This window comes from Papilio polytes, unplaced genomic scaffold (assembly GCF_000836215.1).
Source record: "Papilio polytes unplaced genomic scaffold, Ppol_1.0 DF824102.1, whole genome shotgun sequence".
NCBI lineage: Eukaryota > Metazoa > Arthropoda > Insecta > Lepidoptera > Papilionidae > Papilio > Papilio polytes.
In genome coordinates, this window is record NW_013525102.1 from 4,635,548 (window position 1) to 4,659,599 (window position 24,052).

Genomic DNA, 24,052 nt, shown 5'->3' on the forward strand with positions numbered 1-24,052 from the left:
AAATATATTTTTATTTACCTGACATACTTCGAAGAAAAGAATAAGGTAGTTTAGACAAAACTATTAATATTATGCATGTAGTTGGTATTTTGGAGAAAATAATCACAAATATGGTAGTTAATGTGACGAATGTTTATGCATCGAAATTTACAAAACTCAAATATTGCAAAAAAAAATCGGCATTGTATACATGTATTAGTAAAAGTTTGGATGGATAGATGTTTTTTACATATCTTAGCATCTCATCTGTTGGGCATAGATGTGTACAGTCTAGAAGAATATATCATAAGTTGCTTACTAAGTTCTTTTTTAATTCCGCGAAGGAGTCGCAGGCAAAAGCTAGTTAGCCAATAAAAGTAATATAAAATTTGTCAGCTATTACAATTCAGTGAGTTTGTGGTCACCTTTAAACAACATTTTAAAATTCTTTTAACTGATGTCTATCGATTCATCAAAAGATTTCTTAGAATAACTTGAATCCATAAATAAAATACGATAAAATGCTTAAGGATGGAACTTAAACTTAGGCATTTTAGAATATATGTCTGCTAAAATTATGCAGCGACCTATCAGGTACTTCCCCCTATGTTATATTTACATAAGGTTTGTTTTATATTCTGTCTTAAGTCGTCAATCCGGATTTAAGTTCTAAGTAAAGTAATATTTCAACTAAAAAGATTATGTCTAGTCTTATATTAACTTAAACTACGAAGAAAAAGGACAAGGTTTTTAGTACTAGATAAAAAGTATTTACATAAGACTTACCAACTGAGGTTACACAAGGAAAGTCCGCTTTCAAAAAATGCTTGTTTAAAAATACACATTACTTCCTCCTAGAGTCCTAAATATTATCTGCATTTGAATAGTCTAGTCTTAAAGTCATTAAAAATGTGGGTAAAATCTTAGACTTTTCTAAACCGTCTTGTTTTTTTACCCCTAATGTGATCATTAAAAAAATAACTTTGAAGCGGAAAACTATACTACCAAATTATAAATAATATTTCTAGATAAAACAAGAAATTATAATTATTCAAGTCTAATAAGCCATTTTAAAACCTTGAAATCTCACGTGAATAGAAAACACGTGCTCATTTTACAGACACTCATTAGGTATATTTAATACAATGCCCGCATATTGTTTATGGTCTCATTAGCTTGAACTAAGTTATTCATATTGTTACTATGTTATAAGCCGGTCAAGACGAATTCTACTTTGATCTTTGCGTATATCTATCGAGTATGATGTTCAAATTTTGTTAAACTCTGTAAGGTAGAGCTATATGTAAACTGATTTACAAAATTCCCCTTTTCCCACTAGATACTGACGATATGTATGTCAGTATAATTCCTTAAGTTTTATTCAGTATACGTTCGTTTGTTTTAATAATGTAACCCGCTTTATGACAACTCGCTTAAAATATTGAAATAAACACAGAGTTTAGGACTCAAGAAAGGTAATTCCATTTAGAACTAAGCAAAATGTTAAATCTACCAATAAAACCACTGCAATTTCGTTCATTCCAGGTATGATTGACGTCCACTATAATGAACAATCATTATTGGAGCAACTAATGGTTTGCACGGAATACGTCGATAAGGCGGAGCGGTACGAACTGCTCGGCCCACTCTATCGTCTCATCATACCGATCTACGAACGTAAGAAGGATTACCAAGCACTCCTCGCCTGCTATCAACATTTGACCAAAGCATATGCCAAAGTTATAGAAGTAACAAACTCTGGAAAACGATTACTAGGAAGGTTCTATCGTGTTGCGTTCTTTGGTAAAGCTCACTTTGGCGAAGACGAAGAAGGCGTGGAGTTTATTTACAAAGAGCCAAAGTTGACATCGCTTAGTGAAATCTCCGAGAAGTTGCAAATGTATTATGAACAGAAATTCGGCGCCGGTTCCGTCAAGATGATTATGGATTCAGCACCGGTGAGTGTTTGATGATAATTTTAATACCAAATTAATAAAATTAAAGAGACTTCTTGCCTAAGCTGGTTTTTGTTACGTATTTTTCCTTGTCCATTTTTTGCCTATTTCATACCTTTTTTATTAAACTATTTTAATACCTTAGTATTAGTCTAGTCTACTTTTTGTACATATCTTCTATTTTAATAAGTATACTTATATTCTCGGAAAAATTTTGCCTTATCGTATTTTTTCAGTAAGATTATGTTTTACCCATAGAATTATAATTAACTTACCGTTGCCCGCGACTTTGTCCGGATTAGGAAACAGACGAACTGTGTAAATATCAAAAAAACTACGTGACTCTTAAGAACCGGACATTTTTCGGGGATGAACCTTATCCCATGTGTACTCCAGACTTTGTTTTATATCTGTGCCAAATTTCAATAAAATATGTTGAACCGTTGCAGAATGATCGAGTAAACATTAAATACAAAATTAATTCATCTCACGGGGACCGAACTATTTCCGGGATAAATAGTAGCCTGTGTGTTCGTCCAGACTATGCTCTACATCTGCGAATTTCATAAAGATTTGTTCAGCCGTTTAGGCTACAAACTAACAAACATCTATCGATCTAAACTTTCACATTTATATCAGGTGAACCGCGATGAGCTGGACAGCAAGCTGGCGTACATCCAGGTGACATGGGTGCGCGCGGCTCCGGAGGGGCGTGCGGCGGCGAGCGCGAGTGGTGAGGGCGCGTTCGAGCGCGCGCACAATGTCCGCCGCTTCGTGTTCGAGACGCCGTTCACTCGGGACGGTGCGCCGCGCGGACCTGTACACCACCAGCGGCTCAGGCTTACACATCTAACAGGTAATACTATTGAGAAAGTTAATCGTCATCTCTTTACAATTCGATACAGGCCTGAGAATCGGTGGGGCCATGGTTGGTGGTGGGTAGGAATCTCTTTAAAGTTTAATGATAATAATATGACATATCCCCCGCCAAAACAAAGTAATTTCCAATTCATTCCTAAACAGATATTGATAAGAATGACTGTTGTTGTAATATTAATCTTACTTCTTACTTCTTACTAATATTATTATTGCGAAAGTTTAGATGGATGGATGGATGTTAGAGTTTGCAGCCTAAACCGCTAAACGGATCTCGATGCAAATTGGCATGAATGTAGGTGATAGTCTGGAAGAACACATAGGATACTAATTTTTGTGTGTTTTGAATTCCACGCGGACGGAGTCGCGGCCGAAAGCTAGTAATGTAATATTTTTATGAATTAATTTAAAGGTTAAAAAAATAATTCCACAACTTTCTTGTGTTTAGTATAAAACCTTACAGAAAATTGCTAATGCTGAAGAATAGGCTCCTGTAACACTAATTTACATATTTGAATACTTATCGTTAGTAAATTTAGATCAAACATTTTATTGGGAATATCTAAATTTTTGTTATTGTTCTCAAAGTACTTTAAATACTGTATTAATTAAGATAATTTGAGTTCATACGCATACATTGAGTAATTTATTTACTGAATAATGATTATTATCTAAGTAAACTAGGCTATAAGGGTAATAAACATGAAAAGGGTACATCTGTTTTATCAAAAACATGATTCTACCCAATCGTAAATGATGTTCCTTGGTCTAAGATGTACAAAAATTTCCACATTTTTAACTATAGCAAATTTCATGTACAACCATTTCCATTCTTAACTTAAAAAGGGATACATGTATCCCTTTTTTTATTAATTTTATGATATACTAGCTATTGCTCGCGATTTTTTCTGCCTGAAATTAAAAAAAAAAACAAAGAAAAAAAACGTAGGAACTCCGCGATAATGTAGCTTTTAATTGGTAAAAGAATTTTTGAAATCAGCCTTAGTGGTTTTTTAAATATTTTTAAATATGGTAATAATGGTTTTTTAAGTATTTTTAAATATTTCAATAAATACGAATCTTTCCTGTTTATAATGTTGGTATAAATAAGTTTCTTTTTAATGTTTTCCAGCTGAATATTGGTTTCCGTACGTTAAGCGACGGATTCCCGTGATCGAGACTCAAGTAGAAGAGAAGAGTCCCATAGAAGTGGCGGTCGCGGAGATGGAGTCGCAGGTCACCGAACTCACGGAGATCGTCAACGCGAAGGCGCCAGATATAAAGAAACTACAACTAAGGTATTTGAATATTAAAATTGTAAGATTCTTACAACTTTGATAATTCTCTCATATTTATATGGTAACCAGAATACAATGCTTGCAGTGTTATAAATAATATGTACATCTATACTAACATCATAAAGTGGAAAATTTTGTTTGTTTGATTGTAATGAATAGGCTTAAAAACTACTGGGCCGATTTTAAACCTTCTTACACCGTTGGAAAGGTAATTTATCTGTGAGTGACATAGGCTATATTTTTTCATTTCTTTATTATTTTTAAATTTCACGAGCACAGATTCGCGAGCAAAAACTAGTCAAATTATAAAGGAAATCTTTCTTCTTACTAATATTATAATAGCGAAAGTTTAAATCGATGTATGGTAGAGTTTGTAGCTTAAACTGCTAAACGGGTCTCAATGAAATTTGAAATAGATGTAGAAGATAGTCTGGAAGAACACATGGGGTACTTTTTGTTTTTAATTCCTCGCGGACGGAGTCGCGGGCGAAGACTAATATACATTACATTTTAGCAGTAAATATAACAATTATCAGTATTGGTGAGTATATAAAGTGAGTAATGGTAATATATTGCAGGCTGCAGGGCAGCGTGTGCGTGCAGGTGAACGCGGGCCCGCTGGCGTACGCGCACGCCTTCCTCGACCCCACGCTCGCGCAGATGTACCCAGACGACCTCGTTGACAAACTCAAGTCTACATTCAAGTGAGGGTTTTATTACATTTTTAAATATAAGAATACTTATTGATCGAGATTTTTTTTTCTGGTACAAAAGTGAAAAAAGGCGTGCTAGGAGTTTTTTCTAATAAGTCTCAGCATGGGACAATGTTGGTTGTAGGTGGGGGAAATGTTGGACATTTTAATAAAAAACTGACAAATATTTTATCTACAGTTATCTATGGAGACACTTAAAAATTTTGAATTACTTCTCATATTTTTTTTGACACTGGGGATAAGGAGCCGCCCCCTTTCTATACTAACTTGAACTTGACGACGACGAAATTCTTGGTAATCACTGTAATAACATTTAATAATCATAATATGTGTTCCAGGGAGTTCCTAACAGTGTGTCATTCAGCGTTACAACTGAACGCGAAGCTGATCAGCTCTGACCAGGTGTCGTACCACGAGGCGCTGGAGGCCAACTACTACAAGGTGAGCGCGGCGCTGGCCGGCGTGCTGGGCCAGCCGCTGCACCACATCCTGCTCAACGGCAGCCTCACCGCCACCCTCACTGGCGTCGAACTGGACTCCAGTAATGCCTGAATCTATGCAAAAGTTCACTTTGGGGAAGAATAAAAAAGCGGGGAGTTTATACAAGGTCATAAGTTGACATCTAAGTTGAGAAGTTGCAAATGTATTACGGGCATTTGGAGAAATTTTGTGTCCATTGACGGTTCAAGGTCATCCGTACAAGCGTAGAGTAAATTTCTTTGAAATAATGTTCTACGCCGCGACCCGTGCTGTCCGAGCCGTCGACATATAACCAGTAATACTTTTACTGAATATCGGTTAATTTATATCGTTTGTCATATCTACTTGTTTAAATCACTAATGCGTCTCTAAGAATGGATTTAGTAAGAAATCTATGTTATGGGACTGATTAGATGAAAATTAAACGAGCCGATAAACTTTTGTCTCGTTATTTCTAAGGTTTTCAATATCAATTGTCTTGCTACGTATAATCTAAAAAAACAGTGAAATAATGTTCTTTGTAAAACCAGATTTATTACAACAAAGCGCTGGCAAAGCAATAGGTTTTTATTTCAGACATGTTGCAATGTTAATTCAACCAACTTATACAATTAATGCCGTCAATTAAAAAGATCCATCCTTTTTACAAGATACTGCCTGCACCAACCCATGACATTAACATATACGATAGTTAATTATAACTAGAAATAAACTAATAAACAAAAACATTAAAAAATACAACGCGACTGAAATAACTTGATACTTATATAACTCAGCCGTCCGTTTTCACTACTAGATTCTGTGCCCTTTTATGTTTTACTAGAGAACACAATTTTTCATGTCACTTCCATTACGACTTCCAATATTCCTAGACGATTTGACAGATTTTAATGACTCATAAGATGTCTTTTCCTGCTATAGCTACTCAAAGTTTCCACTGCTGAAACTTGTAAAAAAACATGTTACATCACCATCATCATAACACCGTCATCAACTTACATCCGAGGAGTTTGACACCTACTAAGTTAGGCGTGACTAGTGCTAGTAAACCACGAATGCTCTAGATAACCTCACCAAATCTTTAAATTATAAAATTCAAATAGTATCTTTTTGTACTTTTCAAAAGCGGAAAAACATGCTATTATTGTGATGTACAACAATAATAATTCACGCAGGTTTATTGGTATTTTAAAATTAACTGACCTTGTACAATCAGCAAAGCAAACTATTGTCGATCATCTCATCAGAATACTTCATGATGCAATCTATTTGATGCACTATACGATGACGTCATCGTATTCGAGTATGAGTAGGTAATTAACGCCAATTCTATCTCCTATTGTACTTTAGTATATAAGATATTTGTCCTATTCAAGTCTATATTAAAGTAATTAAGTTCCTTTATATGCTATCATAGCAATGTCTACGATTTCTCTTTATAGATTGTAAAATGTATAATCACACCCGTATAAAGTATTCTAAAGTTTGTTTTTTTATGCACCAAAGTAGGGACCTGATGATTTCCATTTCCACTTTCGTTTGTTGCTGTTTCCCTAATTTATTTTGTAATTTTTTTTATGTAAATTCACGATTTGTTTCATGATACAAGTTAAATGTTTATGTGAAAATATTTAAAATGTCTGTTTAATTTATTTTGTTAGATATTCATTGATAGTGCATTTTTGTTTTTTTTTTTATCATAGTCTAACCTAGAATATAAAAATCCTGCCTCGGGGGCGATTCAATTGACTTTATTGTATCACTTTTTAATGTGAACAAAGAAATAAGTTCCAATTTCTTACGCAATATGGAGAGGGTTTTTATATTTCTGGTCATGCTATAATTTTGATAGCTAATGTATTTGTATGAGTAATATTTTATTAGATGTACATGATTCATTTTTAATACTCTGTTCATTCCACAATTTATTTATTGACCCTAATGTAATTAATATTTAAATGTTAATATTCCCAATAGATCAGTTTTTCATAATGTTACAAGTATTCATTCACTCGTAAAAGTTCAGCGGATATTTGGTTTAACAACGCAATATTCATATTTTTTAACCGGTTTCTGAAATATCTTGCAATGCATCAATTCACACTCCTGTCAATTTGTAGCGTCAAAATTGTCAAATCACTGTCGGACATTATACAGATGATATAATTAAAATTTTGTTAAATAGCAAATAAGTAGAGATCAAAGGTTAAATCTTTCAGAACCCAGGAGTTAATTTTTTTTTAAATAAAAGTCTTACGCAATTTTAATTTTATTCGAATATTTGTTAGACAATTTTTAAGTGGATAGTACTTAATTTATATGAAAGGTGACAAAAAATTTGTGATTAATTATACCCTTTAAGTCAAACTGAGTATGCCATAAAAACGTTTATAGAGTTAGGATATATCCAATGTAGAATTTGTATTAATATTTTAATTGTGCACAAAATAAAGACTTGTGTGATTTACTCAACTGTAATCTCGATTTCGCTGTTTTAATACATTTTTAAAAACAACTTATGTTCTTATTATTTTCCCTTTTATAGTAACTGCTGAAGCGTATTAAGATCAGGTTTATAAACAACTGGGTACCGTCTTTTGATGGTTTTACCTCCTGCTTACGAGACGAGAACTCAAAACTCAAAGACAATCGGATATTGAGCATATAAAGGCCATCGCCCACTAACCCGCTCACCGCAATCTCCGTTTAATGTTCACCATAGACAAACATTCATTTTATACAGAATTATACTCGTTATTATTAAAAATAGTTATACGGATTCAATTGTAGTAGTTATTGACGATGATGATTAATAAATATGCAAAAAAAGAAAACTAATACGCAATTAATGTAGCCAAAATATCCTGACTTAGTTTTCTACTGACAGAATCGAATACAGATAATTCATATTATCTGTGGTTAGTGCAATACAAATACAAGTGCAAGTGTTTCTCGATTGGCGTAAGAATTTTATTGTAACAAATAGTTTTATTGTACGAACTTTATTAATTTTAGTCAAGGACATGGAAGACGAATTAGAGGACAGAGTTTTACACCAAACATATTTGTCTTTCATGAAAATTATTTCGAAATTTACCAGCAGTGTTGCGTTTGATACTCCGGTGAGCTATTTATGGAAGATGGTGCGTCTGTATTTACTTCGATCAGAGGTTGTCGTGTTCACATTAGGTATAATTATATTCTTCATGTATCTACAAACAATTGAATTATGGAGTCGAACATTACTCAGCAGATTGTCTCAAGCTATGAGTCCACTGAGTGCAGTTCAGCGTATGAAGCTTATGGAAGGTTCAGATTCAGATAAACAAAGCTGGGAACTAAAAGGTTCATTGAGTGCAGCTTACGCAATCAAAGGCCGGCGAATGCATATGGAAGACAAATTTATTATCAATGAAAACATAAACAATACTGGTGTTTCGTTGTTTGCAATTTTCGATGGTCACGGTGGCGAGTTTGCCGCCAATTATGCGAAAGACCACCTTATTCAGAATTTATACAACAAAGTGGTTGAACTGACTGCATTTAAGGATGGTAAAATGATCACACCACCCTTCGTGAATAGTCCAGATGAGCCAAAGGTGGAACAAGAAAGTAATGTCGTTGAAAGGAAAACTAGCTTCAAAAAGTCCATTAGTGCTGCCGACGATACATCTAGGAAGGAAATTACAGATCCAGAATTATTGGCACAATTGTCAAAAGCCAGACCTATTACAAGAGAAGTAAGAGCGAGCCCTAAGCCTGTTAAACAATTAGCTATACCACTGGCCAGTTATTTGGAAAAAGGTAAAATAAACTTCGGTAAACTGTTAACTGATGAAGTTTTGGCAGCTGACAGACTTCTGGTTGAAGCAGCTAAGAGATCCTTTAATGTTGCGGGCACTACTGCATTGTTAGCAATATTAGAAGACAACCAGTTGATTGTGGCCAATGTTGGCGACTCTAGAGGGGTTATGTGTGATTCCAAAGGAAATGCTATTCCTGTATCATTTGATCATAAACCACAACAGGTATGTAATATATGTTTATACATCTGTTGGTAGTTTTAGAAAAATTATGTAGCAATAGTCAATTTCTAACTGCTATATTTAGAAATAACATTTGTTACTTTATGATGATAGAAAACATAAACATGATAGAAAACAATCATAAACATTGTAGTGCATTTTCATCATCATCATCTCCCCTGCCTTATCCTACTCCCGTAGGGTCGGCGCACCGGGTTTTCGTCCTCCAAAGCATTCTATCATCCGTTATCTCAGTCAGTAGTGCATTTTATGGTGTGTAAACAGAAGTGAATCAAAATATCAATTTAGCTATTAAAATGGTAAATCCTCCATATAAATTTTGAATGCAATTGTATTTTGAAACATAGCATGTTGATCTAAGTTAATACTTGGGCCTATTACTAACTTAGACATATAAACATAAATAAATTTGATATTACACAAAATAATTATATGATGTGTATAATTTAATCTTAGTTTTAATAAACATTTTTGGTCGTAGGTAAGGGAACAGAAGAGGATAGAAGCTGCAGGAGGTTATATTGCATTTAATGGTGTTTGGAGAGTTGCTGGCATCCTTGCGACATCTCGTGCGATGGGGGATTACCCTCTAAAGGATAAAAAATTTGTCATAGCTGATCCAGACATACTTACATTCAATCTTGATGACCACAAACCAATGTTTCTAGTTCTTGCTTCTGATGGACTTTGGGACACATTTACTAATGAAGAGGCAATTAAATTTATAAAGGAAAGAATAGATGAGCCAGATTTTGGCGCCAAAAGTTTGACACTACAAGCATATTACAGGGGGTCCGTAGACAACATTACCGTTCTTATTATAAACTTTTTACAAAATAAATTTTCCTCATCAAATATTTCACAGTAAAACTGGTTGAAATATGTAATTGCTAAGATGTGTTGAATCACTATTATTAAGCATTAGAAATAAACTATACCAAAAGTATTTCAGCTATTTGTGTTGTAAGATGGACCTTTGCTATTTAAATACATATACCATTGTAATTGAATCTATTTTTAATGTAAAGCATAATATTTTTACCTGAAATCTTAGTAATGTATGTACATATATAGTTGTTCTGTAAAAAAACAAATGAAAGATGTATTTTATATTTTAGAATATACTTTTAAAGTCTCAATTTCAAAGATTTTTGAATGGTTGTGATTGGTAAGTGTATGTATGATGAACTATTATAATTGTTTGCTTATAGTAACATTAACTTTTATCGGGAATGGTTGAACTTTTTAACTAAATTATTAGACATATATCAATGTTGGTTACAATTAGGGTGTGTCCTTAACTCCTTGCCAGTACATAAAAGAAAATTACAGAAGTTATGTATTCTTTATATAATTATTGTTGATGTAAAGTATATTTTTAAAGCATTTGATAGTTGTATTATGTAATGTGAGGTTACCTTGGGTGCTAGTCATTGTTCATTTCATTTTAGTTTTGCATAATTTGTAGTGTAGCAAATTTGAGGTACAAATAATTTTATTAAATAATATGACTTAACAGAGTATACCTTTACAAAATCTTTTAAAATATATTTTTATATATCAATTAAACTTTATCAATAAACTAAATAATTTGTTCCATGGAAATGTATTTTATAAACTTTTTATCAAATATTGGCCTAAATCGGTCTTTTGTTTAATTGTACATAAAATTGGGGCCAAAACTTTGTGACGATTTGGTTATTATCCAAAAAATTAAAACTACATTTCTGCTAAAGGTCTTTAAAAGTTTGTGCCAAAATACTACTTAATAGGAACAGTGTATTTTAGCAGACTTAATGCAATATTACCTATAGTATTGTAGGTTTTATTTTAGTGCTATTTTCTTAGTTTTTTGCTTTTTAAAAATTATATGGCCATGTGTTAGGCCATGTAATGTGTTATGTGTGTTTTTTTGTAACAGATAAAAAATGATGTTATAAAAGTCTATAATAATCTGTGCCACTTTCCTATAATTAAGAAAAATAATATCTCTTAACATTACCACTTTTTTGGGATACCTACATATTACATGTTTAGATTGTGATAATAGTGTTTTCTTTCTACCCTACCCTTTTATGTATTTTTGATTTAATGCTGGGTAATACAAAAGCGTGGTTTATATAATATAGTTTAGAATGAATACAATACATTACATAGTACCCAGAATTAATAATTATTACGGCGACAGAACAATAGGAAAACGTTTACCATACACACTCAATACCTTACCACCTGAAAAAGCAAATCTAAATTCAAAATTAAAATTTCTTATTCTCATTAGGAAAGCTATCTTTTTGAAAATCCATGATTAGAATATTTTATTAATATACTGTATATATTATGTTTGTATTTTGTACTGTGTATGTTTGTATGTATTTGATGTAATTTTACACACATTTTATTACACAACTACACTCTACATAAAATTGTAATAAACACTGCACCCGTGGACAAACTAATCATATGGTTTTTGCAGGGCCATGTTTGTGTATTTATTTAAATTGTTTTTGTAAAATTTTCAATAAGTAAAAAAATATTGGAACTAAAATACACATGTAATACCACTCAAAGAGTATGTTGCGTAAAATGTTTTATGACTGGTACTAGACATTTGCTGTGTTCACGACCTCTTTTACACTTTATTTGCAAGGCAGCTCAAGTAAATAAAAAGAATATAAAGTGGCACAATCGGTACTAAATAATAAAACATTCGAGTTCAATATTTTATTTATAAAAATAAAACACAATCTTTGGTTTTATAACCAAAAAATGTAAGACAGATACAATAATTAGGTTATATGTTATGAAATATATATTTTTAAAATTAAACAGTACATAAGACTATCTACATTACTATAATGGCAATATGTTTGGCTTATTGGCACTGAACTGCTCCACAACATCGCCAAACATTTTGTGGCGTTTTTAATTTATAATAAATTTTTGTACAGTATATTCGAAGAGAGCAAATATTTATACATTCAATAATTTCGTTTTGTGATAATAAATAACCAAATATAAATGTGTTTTGTTAAATTACATTGTGACTAGTATGAGGTTCACACATACCTATGAAAAATTCAGTAGAAATGAAAAAATTGTAACAAATATATCTAAATTATTTTATTTATAAAAGGCTGATTGCAGACTTATCAAAGACATGTTTGTATAATTAATTTAGCAGTGTAACTTTACAAAAAAAAAATCCATAGACAACAATTGTCAGCCAGTAACATAAGTAAATATAATTTCTCATTTCCATTAAATTAGACTATACAAAAAGAGATTTCTGTCTCATTCAATCTTTTTTCAAAAACAGAGATAGAAATGTCTTTTTGTAGAAGTTTCTCAGCTACCCCCGAAACTGTTACAAAAAGTAATTGGTAATGAAAACAGACAGTATTGATTTAATTTGCTTGGTATGTTTTTAAACATTAAGAAGGCACTACGCAGTTTGCCAATGTATCAGTCTAAATATCAGTGCAGTAAGCATTTTATTTTAAATACAGAAAAAAAATAATATCATAGTATTTTTAAAAACAAAAATGTTTAAAGCTAGGTACAATATTGTTGCCACTTGCTTAAATATAACCCATATCAACTATTACATATAAAATAATATATCTTTTTTTAATAATTGTGATGCATGTATAGAAATGAATTTAATTACTTCATATAATCTCAAATTCATCATCTGAATCATCAAATTGTCTGTCAACATCCTCAAACTCTGAAATAAACAAAAAATATATCATCAATCTTTCTAATATAAAAGAGTATGGATGAATGTGTGATACCGCATAATTCCACAACAAATTTGAACAGATATAGATTTTTAAATAGGATAGGTTACTTCAGATTTATTTCAACGCGGGCAAAGTGCTACAGAGAATCAAATATCGTACTAAAATAAAACCAATATACAAAACATTTATTGCAACAAATCCCTAAAACTGCTTAATGTATCCCGACAAATTTAAGGAATGATGTAAATAGTCTGGAAGGACACAAAAGCTATGTTGTTTTTTGACTCCGCATGGTTGAAGTAACGGACAAAACTAGGGCAAATATGCAATTGTTGTTAATACAGTCAGTGTTACCTGTAAACAATGTAGTGTTCTGTAGATCTATATCGGCAGTGGAGGGTCCCCAGTGCGGCGGCCGCGTCGCGCACAGCTCGAACAGCGGCTGCGCCTCGCGCATCAAACTCTCCTCTATTACAACACACAGCTCATCGAAGTCACTCCTCGTGCGGCAAAGGAAACACTACAATTGGTAACATATAACTAAAAAGTCTTTCAAACAAAAATACAAAGACATTTCATAATAAATGCTTATTCGCTGGAAGTCAGTCATGGTTTGTTCGCACTAGTCTAGTAATTCAGTAGGTAAAATACTCTCGTCAATACAAATTGCATGTACTCGATCTTTATTGTAGTCACTTTTTTTTTCCTATATTATTAAAAAATAAGTGACTATATTTACTTAATTACTTACCATTTAACTAAATTACTAAAACGACTAAAATATCGACTTATTGGATTAGCTTTTTCTGTATCTACAATGTATTTATTTTAATAAAGCTTTTTAGTAATTAGTTAAAACGTCTAAATTAGCTACTTGACAATTACATTAGTTTGTGAGTAAAAAAAAATGTTTTGAATACTTACAACAGCTACTGATGGATCCATAGCAAGTATTGGTATTCGAGATGCGTATTTGCAGTGATAAGAACAATCCATCTCCTTTTGCTCATCTGTTAACTTATTCTAGAAAAAAAAACATTTTGAACTTTTTAATATACCTTTTTCATGGTAAAATTAGTATTTGGTTAATGACAGATCATACTAATATTAGTAGATAGATGTGTGTTAGAGTTAGTAGCTTAAATGGCATATGAAATTCAATAAAATTTGGTATAGATGTAGAGGATAGTCCAGAAGAACACTTAGGCTAATCATTTGTGTCCATTTTAATTACACGCAGACGGAGTCGCGGCCAAAAGCTAATATTTTATAAATGTAAAATTTAAAAATAACATGTGACTTACTTCAACAGGTCCTGATCTTTGTGTGGTATGAGGGTCTAAATATAAAACTTCATCACCAACACAACCAACTAGATATAGAGCTTGGTTCGGCTTTCCTCCTATAACACCAACAGATTGTGCTGTTTGGAAGCAAATCTGACAAAACAAAACAATTATGTAGATTATCAATTACTTCTTAGTAAAAGAAAATTGCTAACCCAATTCTCAACAATAATATGTAATATTTTATCAAACAAATATTAAAAAAAATTATGAATCTGAGTGAGCAAAGTAAGTGTTGAATTTTTTACCTTGAGACCATCAACATAAATTGGATTGATTTCACTTAGTCCTAATCTAAGAGGCACAATTAACAACAGCGGCATCCAATCTGACACGGTCATACATTCTGATGACTTTGATGAGTCACCTCTGTCATTCGTAACAATACATTGTTGAACTGGAAGCAAGAAAATATCATAAATATGTAAATAAATAGATCACTATGTGGTTATACTCGTTTTACTTACGTATATCCTCTTTTACAACAGTATTATCTAAAGCCACATGTATCACCAATGAACTCCATTTGTCATATACCACTAATTTTCTAGAAAAAAAAATGCATTGTCAGTTTAATATAACTAATTCAACATAAAAGAAGGCCATTATTACTCATTATTATATTAAAGACAGTTATAATGTTCTCACTTTAAAACTTGTGCTATTGTATTTGGCCCAAACCATTGTCCAACATCTTTACCCTCACTAGCTCCCATCAACGCAACCTGATGAATGGAATATGGTGCTTGCTTTCTCTCTTCAAATCTCTGTATAATTTTAAGGTATGTTGGGTCCCTGTAAAAATGTTAAAGAAAAATTCTAATAAGAATATTACACTTTGTGATGAATTTATTATTGTGAAATCTAGATTTTTCTGATTAATGAGAAGTTAAAGAAGAAAATGTAGAAATTCACTCATGTTAACATAATCTATTGTATTTAACATTAATTTTAAACTTTACGCTCGCATTTTACCTAGTTTCTGGACTCCAGACCCAGTCAGCACACAAGTGAACTCTGACCAGTGCTACGCCGAGAACCATTTGCCCACATCGCAACATGCAGCCCCAACCTTTATCCGACGTAAGCCCTTCATCTCCTATTGGAACAAACCCTTTTCTATACGTACACCAAATTATTGAACTAATGTCACGTCTTATACGGTCCAAATCTGAAATTCCAATATAACCCAATGTTACAGTTATTTCGTATTGAAAAGTAATTTGAAAATTTAGATTTAAGCACCTTGAATTGCGCTATATTTCTTTCCCAAAACCCAAACGTTTTCCTTTGTCTTAGGAATATCATCGGGCTCAACAGTTGTACCCTCAGATGACAAATAGCAAATATCAAACATCGCATCCATGGTGTAACATACTTTTCCAATTCTTGGCTAGAACTTAAGGTATAGTTATTAATTATAGAGATTCACTAAAAGACCAAGTCACGGCCCATTAAAAAGAACAAGAAATATTACAAATTGTGTTTTGTAAACATGTCAAACTGTCAAACATCCATTTCCACCACAGAACTACACAATTTCCACTGTCAAATAATGATGCTGCATGCTCCATCAACAGAGTACACATTATAATGTATTACGATTTTAACTTTAAGTATAGAAAACTAAGGCAATTCCGAGCTTGGCAAAAGATAAACTTATTTAGGTAGTTTTAGTGGTATCAATTCTGTATTTTAGAAGTAAATAATCTTTTGAAAACGAATTAAACAAACCTTAATAGATCCAGTATGAACAATATGAAAACAATAAGACAGTTGACGTTTGACGTTTGTCATTTATCATTCAGTTGTCAGATGTTAATGATAACATTCTCGAGTGTTTTTGAAAAACATCTGCTTTTCTAATATTATCATTTACATGATCAGCATTGAAATGATCACTTATTTTCTTTGTATTAATAATATTAATTAGTAAGCTTACTTTCATTGTATTAACATTGTAATAAGTCGAAAAGTGGCATCGAAAAATCTGTAATTTTAAGCCGCTATTTTACTATTAAAGGGAAAATAGAAATTGTGACCCACTTGTTAAGAAACCATGGAATCCAGTGCGTTAGACTTCGTGGCACAATCTTGTATGGACTTAACAGAAGTCCTGAACACCGCAGAATCTGAAGCAGACAGGGATATTTTGATCACTAATCATATAAAAAAAGTTACGTCTATAGTTACAGCTGTCGAGGATTTTAAAAAAGGTATGTCTTTAACTCATTACTGGTTTCATTAAATTTTTATTTGTAAGTTGCTAGATATTGTTTTAATTTAATTTAATTTTAATTTCAGATTTAGAATGGGTTAATGTATCAGAGCCTATTTCTCTGTCACAACATTGTAATGACAAAGTAGTAGTGTTGGACTTTTGGACGTATTGCTGCATTAATTGTTACCATGTTCTACCAGATTTGGCACATTTGGAAAAGCTGTATAATGTTGAATGTGGACTTGTTGTGGTTAGACATTATTTTTTGGTTGCATCCCGTTGAGCCCATCAGCCCACTGATCGGTCAAAACATTGGGTTTTTTCCCATTAGACAGATCAAATTCGTACACTCAATTGACTAAATGGGGAAAAATGCTAATGTGTCAATTGATCAGTGAGCTGATCATCCCAAAAAACTCATACTTTTGTAGTTTGTAAATGTCACTTTTTGAAATATGCATTACAGTGTTACCTTAACATAAATGGTAGAATTGTAATTTTCCGTATTATAACTAGTTTTCTAATCATTTTTTCCTTGCAGATAGGAGTTCATTGTGCAAAGTTTAACAATGAAAAAGATTCATCAAATATTCTTGCAGCTGTAAGGAGGTATAACATCCACCACCCTGTTGTTAATGATGCAGATAGCTCATACTGGGAAGCTCTTGGAATACATTGTTGGCCTACATTACTCATATTAGGTACAATAACTAAACAGTATTTTTAACTATAGGAAAAGAGCTAAATACAGTTTCAGAATGCAGTTTCTAAAACATTGTCAGAATGTTGTTTCTTGTATTTTATTTGTTATATATTTTATTTCACACAGGACCAGGGAATAAACCGTTATTTGTGCTAACCGGTGAAGGACACCGAGATGAGCTTGTATCTTTTGTTGGAGTAGCTATACGTTATTTTGGTTCCCGCATCTCCACTGCTGAGATACCCATTTCACCATCAAGTTATATTAAACCCAAAGATTGTGATGTTTTACAATTTCCTAGCAAGGTTTGTATAAGCTTTTTATTTTTAAAGGTAGATTTAAATTAATTACTTCGTAACTAATCAATTGTTTATTTTGTCAGATTGCATTAAACCCATTTTATCGTGGTAGAGGTGAGGAACCATTTTTAGCGATTTCTGACACGGGCAACCATCGAGTTATTTTGACAGACTGTTCTGGTATCATTCTGCGTATTATCGGTGGATCAGAACCGGGATTTAAAGATGGCAGTAAGTAAGAGTATTCTAAATTTGAAATCATTGTTTTATTTCTTGAATGTATAGTAATATAATATCATAAAACATTGCAGAGTAGATCTGTATATTATAGCAAATATTACGGAGAAATGTAATGTTGATTAAGTGTCGGGTTACGTTAATAGAGCTAATACGAAGTACGTAATTATTAAATTTGTATTCATGCACGCAATCATCTATCGAAGCCTCGTATTTACATAGTGTAATATTACCCCCTGCTATAAAGACGACAAGAAAAATTGATTCCCATTCAAACATTTCACGCACTTCATTCGTCCATAAACTAAAAACAAGTGTTCAATGTTTTAAACCAAAGTGGCATATTAACAGCGTGTTGCAGTTGAAATAAAAATATTATTTTATTAATAAAGAGTATCGATTTTAATGTGAAACATTTAGAAAGACCGATGATAGGTAACCTATTGGAAGATTGCGGTTGTTTATTGTTCGGATACTCGTACTGTTTTAACGTAAATAGTCGGCTAATGTGATGCAACGGAGCCTAGGAAGAAGAGTGACTTAGCTGGTTGTGCAGAGCTGAGCGAGGCGCGGCTGCGGTCGCCGCAGGGCGTGTGCTGGCTGTCGGGCAGCGTGCTGGCGGTCTGCGACACCGACAACCACGCCGTGCGCGCCGTGCACCTCGACGACGGCACTGTCGAGGTCCTCGTCGGCACTGGACAACAGTCGCACACCGGGGACTTAGGTATATGTGGACTAATCTAGTATTCTACGGCGTGACCTTGAGTTAATTTTAATGCGACAGTTCATCGTCGGATATTTCTTTCAAAAATGGACACATTTTCTGACACTTTTAACAAGATTATGCGGCACAGGACAGAGATATGTTCTTCTTCCATGCGACCCCTACTTTGTTATTTCTGATGTTTATAGGTAGGTGACCTTGTACATTGATTGCTCGTTTGCTACATTCTATAATAATATCCGTGTGCAGGAGGCAAGTGCCTCGGCTTACAGGCGCTGTCGTCTCCGTGGGACGTGGTGCTCTACACCACGCCTGACATGGACATGTCCATCCGACCGCTGCCACCCCCCGCGCCCCCTGCGCCTCCCACCGCCGCGCCCGCCGCCCCTCGCGCCACTGACCCCCTGCGCGTTGACGACCCTGCTGCCAATGACGACGCTAAAGGTAAGTAAATCAGGTTGCCATTTGCGACTACCAATTTTATAGGAATAAAAGGAGTTTTTAATTGTACTTTATTTTAGAGAAAGAAAAAAAAGACGAGAAGCGCCGCGTGGTGCTGATAGCGTGCGCGGGCTCGCACCAGATCTGGGCGCTGTTCCTAGACAACACTATTTGGTGGAAATATAAAAGTTACGCTGAAGGTGAGTTAAATATCATTATAATCGAAACGTCGACTTCCCTTATTCTTTATTTTTTTTAACAGAAATGTGAATATTGTTTATTGTGTGTAGGTACTTGCGTGTGTATAGCGGGGTCCGGTGTGGAGGCGGCGCGCAATAGCGCATACCCCAACACCGCCTGCTTCGCGCAGCCCTCCGGACTCACACTCAGGACTGGTAGGCACTAATAAAGATTCTACTAAATATCATTAAGCATCTTAAATGATAAGGCCTCGCATATACTTCAAATTCCTTACAAATTTTGACGTCTATAGGATTGAAGGTGCATACTAAGCGAAATATTAAAGATTCGTTTCAATCTTTGATCATCAGTCTCAAAAAATCTACTCAATAATCAAGCAAATGTATTTTATGATGCAGGAACGAGCCCGGAGATGTTTATTGCTGACTCAGAAAGTTCCTCCATCAGAAGACTAGCGCTGTCTACTGGACAAGTGTCTACATTGTGTGGTGGCGATAGGAACCCATTGGTATGTTATATTTTAAATTCGTCGTTAATTAATAAATATTAAATTGCAAGCTAATTATATTTTGTTCCCAGAATCTCTTCGCTTTCGGGGACGTAGATGACATTGGAGTGGAAGCCAAGTTACAACACCCTCTCGGTGTCGCATACTGCGAAGCTAACAAGACTCTGTACGTCGCTGACACATATAACAATAAGATAAAGAAAGTGGATATCGGACCTCAGAAAGTTACCACACTAAATCCGACCATGATCGAAACATCGGACCCTGCCATATTCAACGAGCCGTCCGGACTCTCAGCCAGCGCGGACGGCAAATATTTATACATAGCCGACACAAACAATCACAGTATTAAAATATTAAATCTAGCCAAAAACGTCTGCCAGGAGTTCAAAGTGCGCGTCCCCGATCCCAAATACACGGAGCCGGAGAACCTCATCCTATACAAGAACGATTTGTTCATCCACAAAAAGTGCGGCAATCTTATAATTCATTTTAATATGAATTTAGAAGCGGATCAAAGTAAAGAAGGCAAGGCAGTGGGGCGCGCGCCTCAGTTCACGCCCGGAGCGCCGCAGAACTGGCACGTCTGGATCAAAGATGACAATAATAAGGACGTCACCTTAGACGAGTTTGACTTCGTCTCCGGCTCCAGGAAAGGAACTAAACTTCCTGGCAGAGTCGAAATGAAACTCAAACATCAAACGGATAAGACTCATTATCTCTTGTATCTCAGTTTCCAAACATCGTTGTGTGACTCTTCGGTTTGCTACTCACATTTCTTTACAGTGAGGTCTACGATTTTGGTCCGCGACTCGGTGAAACCCGTGGAGTCGTACAGGATCACCTGCAAAGTGAACCCCGCTATGACGCGCGCCAGCAAGGCCGAACAGTCCAAGAGATAACTCAGACTATACTACGCTACTTCTACTGATTACCTTCAAAGTGTTAAGAAAATCTGTTGACATTCATATGTTTAAGATGTAAACTGCTTTTTTTGTTTATGATTTTTTACCATTGTTATAAAAATGTAATAATAAACTCTATGTAAAGTGAATTTGTTTGTTTTAATAAATGGATTAAATCAAACTAACGCAAAGATGGAAAAGTTATGTTGAAAGAAATGGATGAAACCTCTTCTAAATTTCCGAAAGGATTAAACTTTCTTATATTAAAAAAAATCCTGATTTAGAACCAATCAGATCTTAGTTAATAGCAATTGAGACGGTTGCTGTGAGCCGTGCTACGATCCTATCGATAAGGAAAGCGACCCCGACATTTATTGGCAGGAAGCGTGTCCTCTGAAATTACGTATTTACCCGATCATGACGATGTTGACCTTACTGCTTCAAACGGTGGCTTTATCGTCCGTTCTGTATTACACGAGCGCTACAAATGTCGACCGCCACAGACTAACATGAATGTAAATGATTAATATAGTAAAAACAATACTGATTTTTTTTATATTATAAGTTGGCACACGAGCAAGAGGCCACCTGAATCCGCCGAAATGGCGAAGCGACCGCTACCCATAGACTTCCGCATTTGGTGATACGTTGCCTACCCTTAATCGACGGAAGAGGAGACGCACAGAAACAGAATATCTTTCAGGATATTTTATGAGTATCCCCCACCGTCAAGTCCACTTAAAAAAAGGGTGGAAAGGAAAAGGCACTAAAATTAGGGCTCCGGCACCACACTCATCAGACGAAACGTGGAATTGCTCCCATTTTTCGCCTGTCTTCTGTGTGGTATTGTACCGGGCGAGCCGACCCATTCATGCAAAGATGTTAAAGCAGACACTACCACTGTTAAATTCCCATTGATAGGAGGAGAGTAAGAACGTTTAACTACTTCATCTTATATATTTTGTCCATTCCATAAGGTAGTTCTGGTTCTTTATATTAAATCCAATCATAGTAACTCGGTTCTTATGACTCCCTTCCTGCAATAATATAGTTGAAATTATTTCTATTTAATTTCCTACGAAACGGTTATCCTCTGGTACATCATTAATCTGTGCATTGCAATAACCCGAAGCTCACAAGGCTTATCACGTGAAGCCAGTGATAATGGTCAAGCAAAGGTCATTTACCAGGTAACGCGGTTACATATCACGACAGACGCATCCGATATCAAGGTCTCTTACACATAGTAAGGTTTAATCAACTCTGAGGTCTCGAAATTACGTCATCGCATTGAAATTAGATCGGCGTAATTGCTTTGCTCTTTGCGACCGGACAATACTTTAGTGAAATTATTACGTAAGCCTTTTAATAACATTTATGTTAATAATAACTTGACAATTGTTTCATCTGAAATAATCATAGACTATCAGTTTAAATCTTGGTTTGTTTTAAGAAATGCCTAATCACTGAAGCGATGGGTGGTACAACATTGGTGGACTTAGGGTCCTTTAAAAAGCGAGCCTACAATTTCCTCAAAGGTCGACAACGCATCTGTAGTTCCTCTGGTGTTGCGGATGTCCATGGGCGTCGTTGACCACCTTATTTGCCCGCCACTCGTTTGCCTCCTTCTGTTATAAAAAAAACACCTATGAACCGAGCTTGATCTTTTTATTCTGTAACGGTTATTTAAGGCCTAGGTCTTAATTATCGTTTTGTATTTATGGTACGGAAAACCATCTGAATAGAATTAATTTTATGTCGTACTGAAAGGCTTACTAGGATAATATATAAGAACTTGGTGGAGAATATTGTTTCGTTGGCTATAAGATAATTAGCTGTTGCGAGATTGGGCTATTCACACGAGCCCACCTCGCTGAACTTTACGCATGTAAAACGTATTCATTTGTCTAATGGAGACGTATTAAGAAATTGTGGGGTACTTATTTTGTTACTGACCTTACCTATCTTCTATTATATGTGTGTGATTAGGACGATTGCAATCTCTATGGTTAGGTCAGCGATCGATGACCTTTAGAGCCAAGCGTAATGACAATTGCAACTTTTTGTTGTCTCTACAATAATACATTGGTCAATAGTTTTAAAATTAAATGCAAATAATGTGCAATTAACAATATATATATTTTTCTTTGTCACAAAATGTACGTTTTATTGTGTCATTAATGTATGCAATTGAAAGTCCTTGCAACGAATGCAGCGATGTCAATCATTGCTGGGTCTCCAACGTGCTTGTAATGTCTAAATAGGACTCTAAGAACAGGATAACAGAACAATAGAAATTATAAATAAAGAAATTGTTACTTCAAATATCAAAAGGGTAAACTTTTAGATAAGATATTATTTATAAAAAAAAAACATTGATATGTAACTAGAACATAATGTTTAAGATAAATTTTATCTAGAATTGAAATAAAATAATTGGGATATCTATCCTTTTGTAATGCGTTTTAAAAGTAACATTTGTTACCATTCATAACACTGATGATGTCAGAATCTAACCTGAAACAGAACTCAAATGCTTGGGTCTCTTAGTAACAGATGTTGGTAGGTTATAAAATTATACGCTAAGAGGTAATTAGGTATCGATAATAAAACATAATTAAGTCATATGTAATTCTATTAAACAATGTTAATTAAATAAGCGATAGGTGAGGAAATGAGCATTATTTTTATATAACATATGTTCATAAAGTGTTTATTGTTTATGTATAATATTCATAAAATGCTTCACCTGTTGAGCTTTATGTATATGTAATTTATTTATAAGCACTTAAGGTATTTTTCCGGCGCGTGTTTGGTATGCAAGCTCTATATCAATCCAGTCATTGAGTAGCGACGTTGAAGGCATAATTATAACTTAGTTCTGAGCTATTTTGCACACAATTTACAAAAACAATTGAATTGCATCTTATATTTTTATTTCAACAATGGTCCTAAGCCAGGGGTAGCGAACCACTGGCACGCGTCCCATAAATGGTACACGACATAATCTTCTGGGCACGTTGATAATCATAAAAACACTACGAAATTATGATGTACCATGGAATTGACTTAATAATCGCAGTCAAAATCATTCGATGGTACATACGTCCCATAAAACATTTGTTTAAAAAAATGGCATTTTGATGGATAAATGTTCGCCACCCCTGGCTACCAACTGCGATTTTAATTAAACAAGATTTTTTGAATAACAAATGTAAACCATTACTATTGCTTTACTTTATGTTACTAACCAATAATAATCGTGTATTTGTTTTAAGTTTCGAACTGTAAAATATATTTTTTCTACGTTGTTTTATTTTGTCGCGAAAGATGACTGCGTTATACTCTTAGATGCAGGGTTTTTAATAAATTGT

The 24,052-nt window shown here is 34.1% G+C and overlaps 4 protein-coding genes across 4 annotated transcripts in view; 3 read left to right on the forward strand and 1 right to left on the reverse strand.

The window, feature by feature from the left end:
* The window catches only part of LOC106099646 (dedicator of cytokinesis protein 9), a 34,562-nt gene extending 29,082 nt beyond the window's left edge, over positions 1-5,480 (forward strand). Inside the window, exons 30-34 of the mRNA XM_013278244.1 lie at positions 1,525-1,937; positions 2,574-2,790; positions 3,943-4,108; positions 4,687-4,812; positions 5,160-5,480. Of these exons, the coding sequence (XP_013133698.1) occupies positions 1,525-1,937; positions 2,574-2,790; positions 3,943-4,108; positions 4,687-4,812; positions 5,160-5,373 (1,136 nt within the window). The 3' untranslated portion in view covers positions 5,374-5,480. The remainder of the gene's footprint in view (positions 1-1,524; positions 1,938-2,573; positions 2,791-3,942; positions 4,109-4,686; positions 4,813-5,159) is intronic.
* A 2,749-nt stretch (positions 5,481-8,229) lies between these two features.
* Positions 8,230-10,394, forward strand: LOC106099874 (protein phosphatase 1L). Its single transcript, XM_013278555.1, has 2 exons — positions 8,230-9,329; positions 9,829-10,394. The coding sequence occupies exons 1-2, from the start codon at positions 8,325-8,327 to the stop codon at positions 10,213-10,215; spliced, it is 1,392 nt and encodes a 463-aa protein (XP_013134009.1). The 5' UTR covers positions 8,230-8,324; the 3' UTR covers positions 10,216-10,394.
* Positions 10,395-12,056: 1,662 nt separating this feature from the next.
* Positions 12,057-15,972, reverse strand: LOC106099890 (cysteine protease ATG4B). The gene is made up of 9 exons (XM_013278575.1): positions 15,685-15,972; positions 15,415-15,610; positions 15,088-15,234; positions 14,907-14,986; positions 14,688-14,836; positions 14,398-14,532; positions 14,018-14,116; positions 13,448-13,613; positions 12,057-13,077 (listed from the first exon to the last, which is right to left on the reverse strand). Exons 1-9 carry the CDS (start codon positions 15,803-15,805, stop codon positions 13,019-13,021), a joined length of 1,152 nt encoding a protein of 383 aa, XP_013134029.1. The 5' UTR covers positions 15,806-15,972; the 3' UTR covers positions 12,057-13,018.
* A 282-nt stretch (positions 15,973-16,254) lies between these two features.
* On the forward strand, positions 16,255-20,827 carry LOC106099839 (NHL repeat-containing protein 2). The gene is made up of 12 exons (XM_013278512.1): positions 16,255-16,371; positions 16,463-16,655; positions 16,744-16,910; positions 17,202-17,361; positions 17,490-17,668; positions 17,746-17,893; positions 18,456-18,623; positions 18,873-19,067; positions 19,145-19,264; positions 19,355-19,459; positions 19,664-19,773; positions 19,845-20,827. Exons 2-12 carry the CDS (start codon positions 16,499-16,501, stop codon positions 20,673-20,675), a joined length of 2,340 nt encoding a protein of 779 aa, XP_013133966.1. The 5' UTR covers positions 16,255-16,371; positions 16,463-16,498; the 3' UTR covers positions 20,676-20,827.
* The last annotated feature ends 3,225 nt before the right edge of the window (positions 20,828-24,052 follow it).

Excerpts from the sequence above, each read along its gene's own strand:
- LOC106099874 (XM_013278555.1), top strand. The coding sequence starts at position 8,325 with ATGGAAGACGAATTAGAGGACAGAGTTTTACACCAAACATATTTGTCT. Across the intron at positions 9,330-9,828 it reads TTGATCATAAACCACAACAG|GTAAGGGAACAGAAGAGGAT; the intron begins GTATGTAATATA and ends TTTTGGTCGTAG.
- LOC106099890 (XM_013278575.1), bottom strand. The coding sequence starts at position 15,805 with ATGGATGCGATGTTTGATATTTGCTATTTGTCATCTGAGGGTACAACT. Across the intron at positions 15,235-15,414 it reads GTCTGGAGTCCAGAAACTAG|GGACCCAACATACCTTAAAA; the intron begins GTAAAATGCGAG and ends ACATTTTTACAG. Across the intron at positions 13,078-13,447 it reads GAACACTACATTGTTTACAG|AGTTTGAGGATGTTGACAGA; the intron begins GTAACACTGACT and ends TGTTTATTTCAG.
- LOC106099839 (XM_013278512.1), top strand. The coding sequence starts at position 16,499 with ATGGAATCCAGTGCGTTAGACTTCGTGGCACAATCTTGTATGGACTTA. Across the intron at positions 16,656-16,743 it reads TGTCGAGGATTTTAAAAAAG|ATTTAGAATGGGTTAATGTA; the intron begins GTATGTCTTTAA and ends TTTTAATTTCAG. Across the intron at positions 17,669-17,745 it reads TTTTACAATTTCCTAGCAAG|ATTGCATTAAACCCATTTTA; the intron begins GTTTGTATAAGC and ends TTATTTTGTCAG.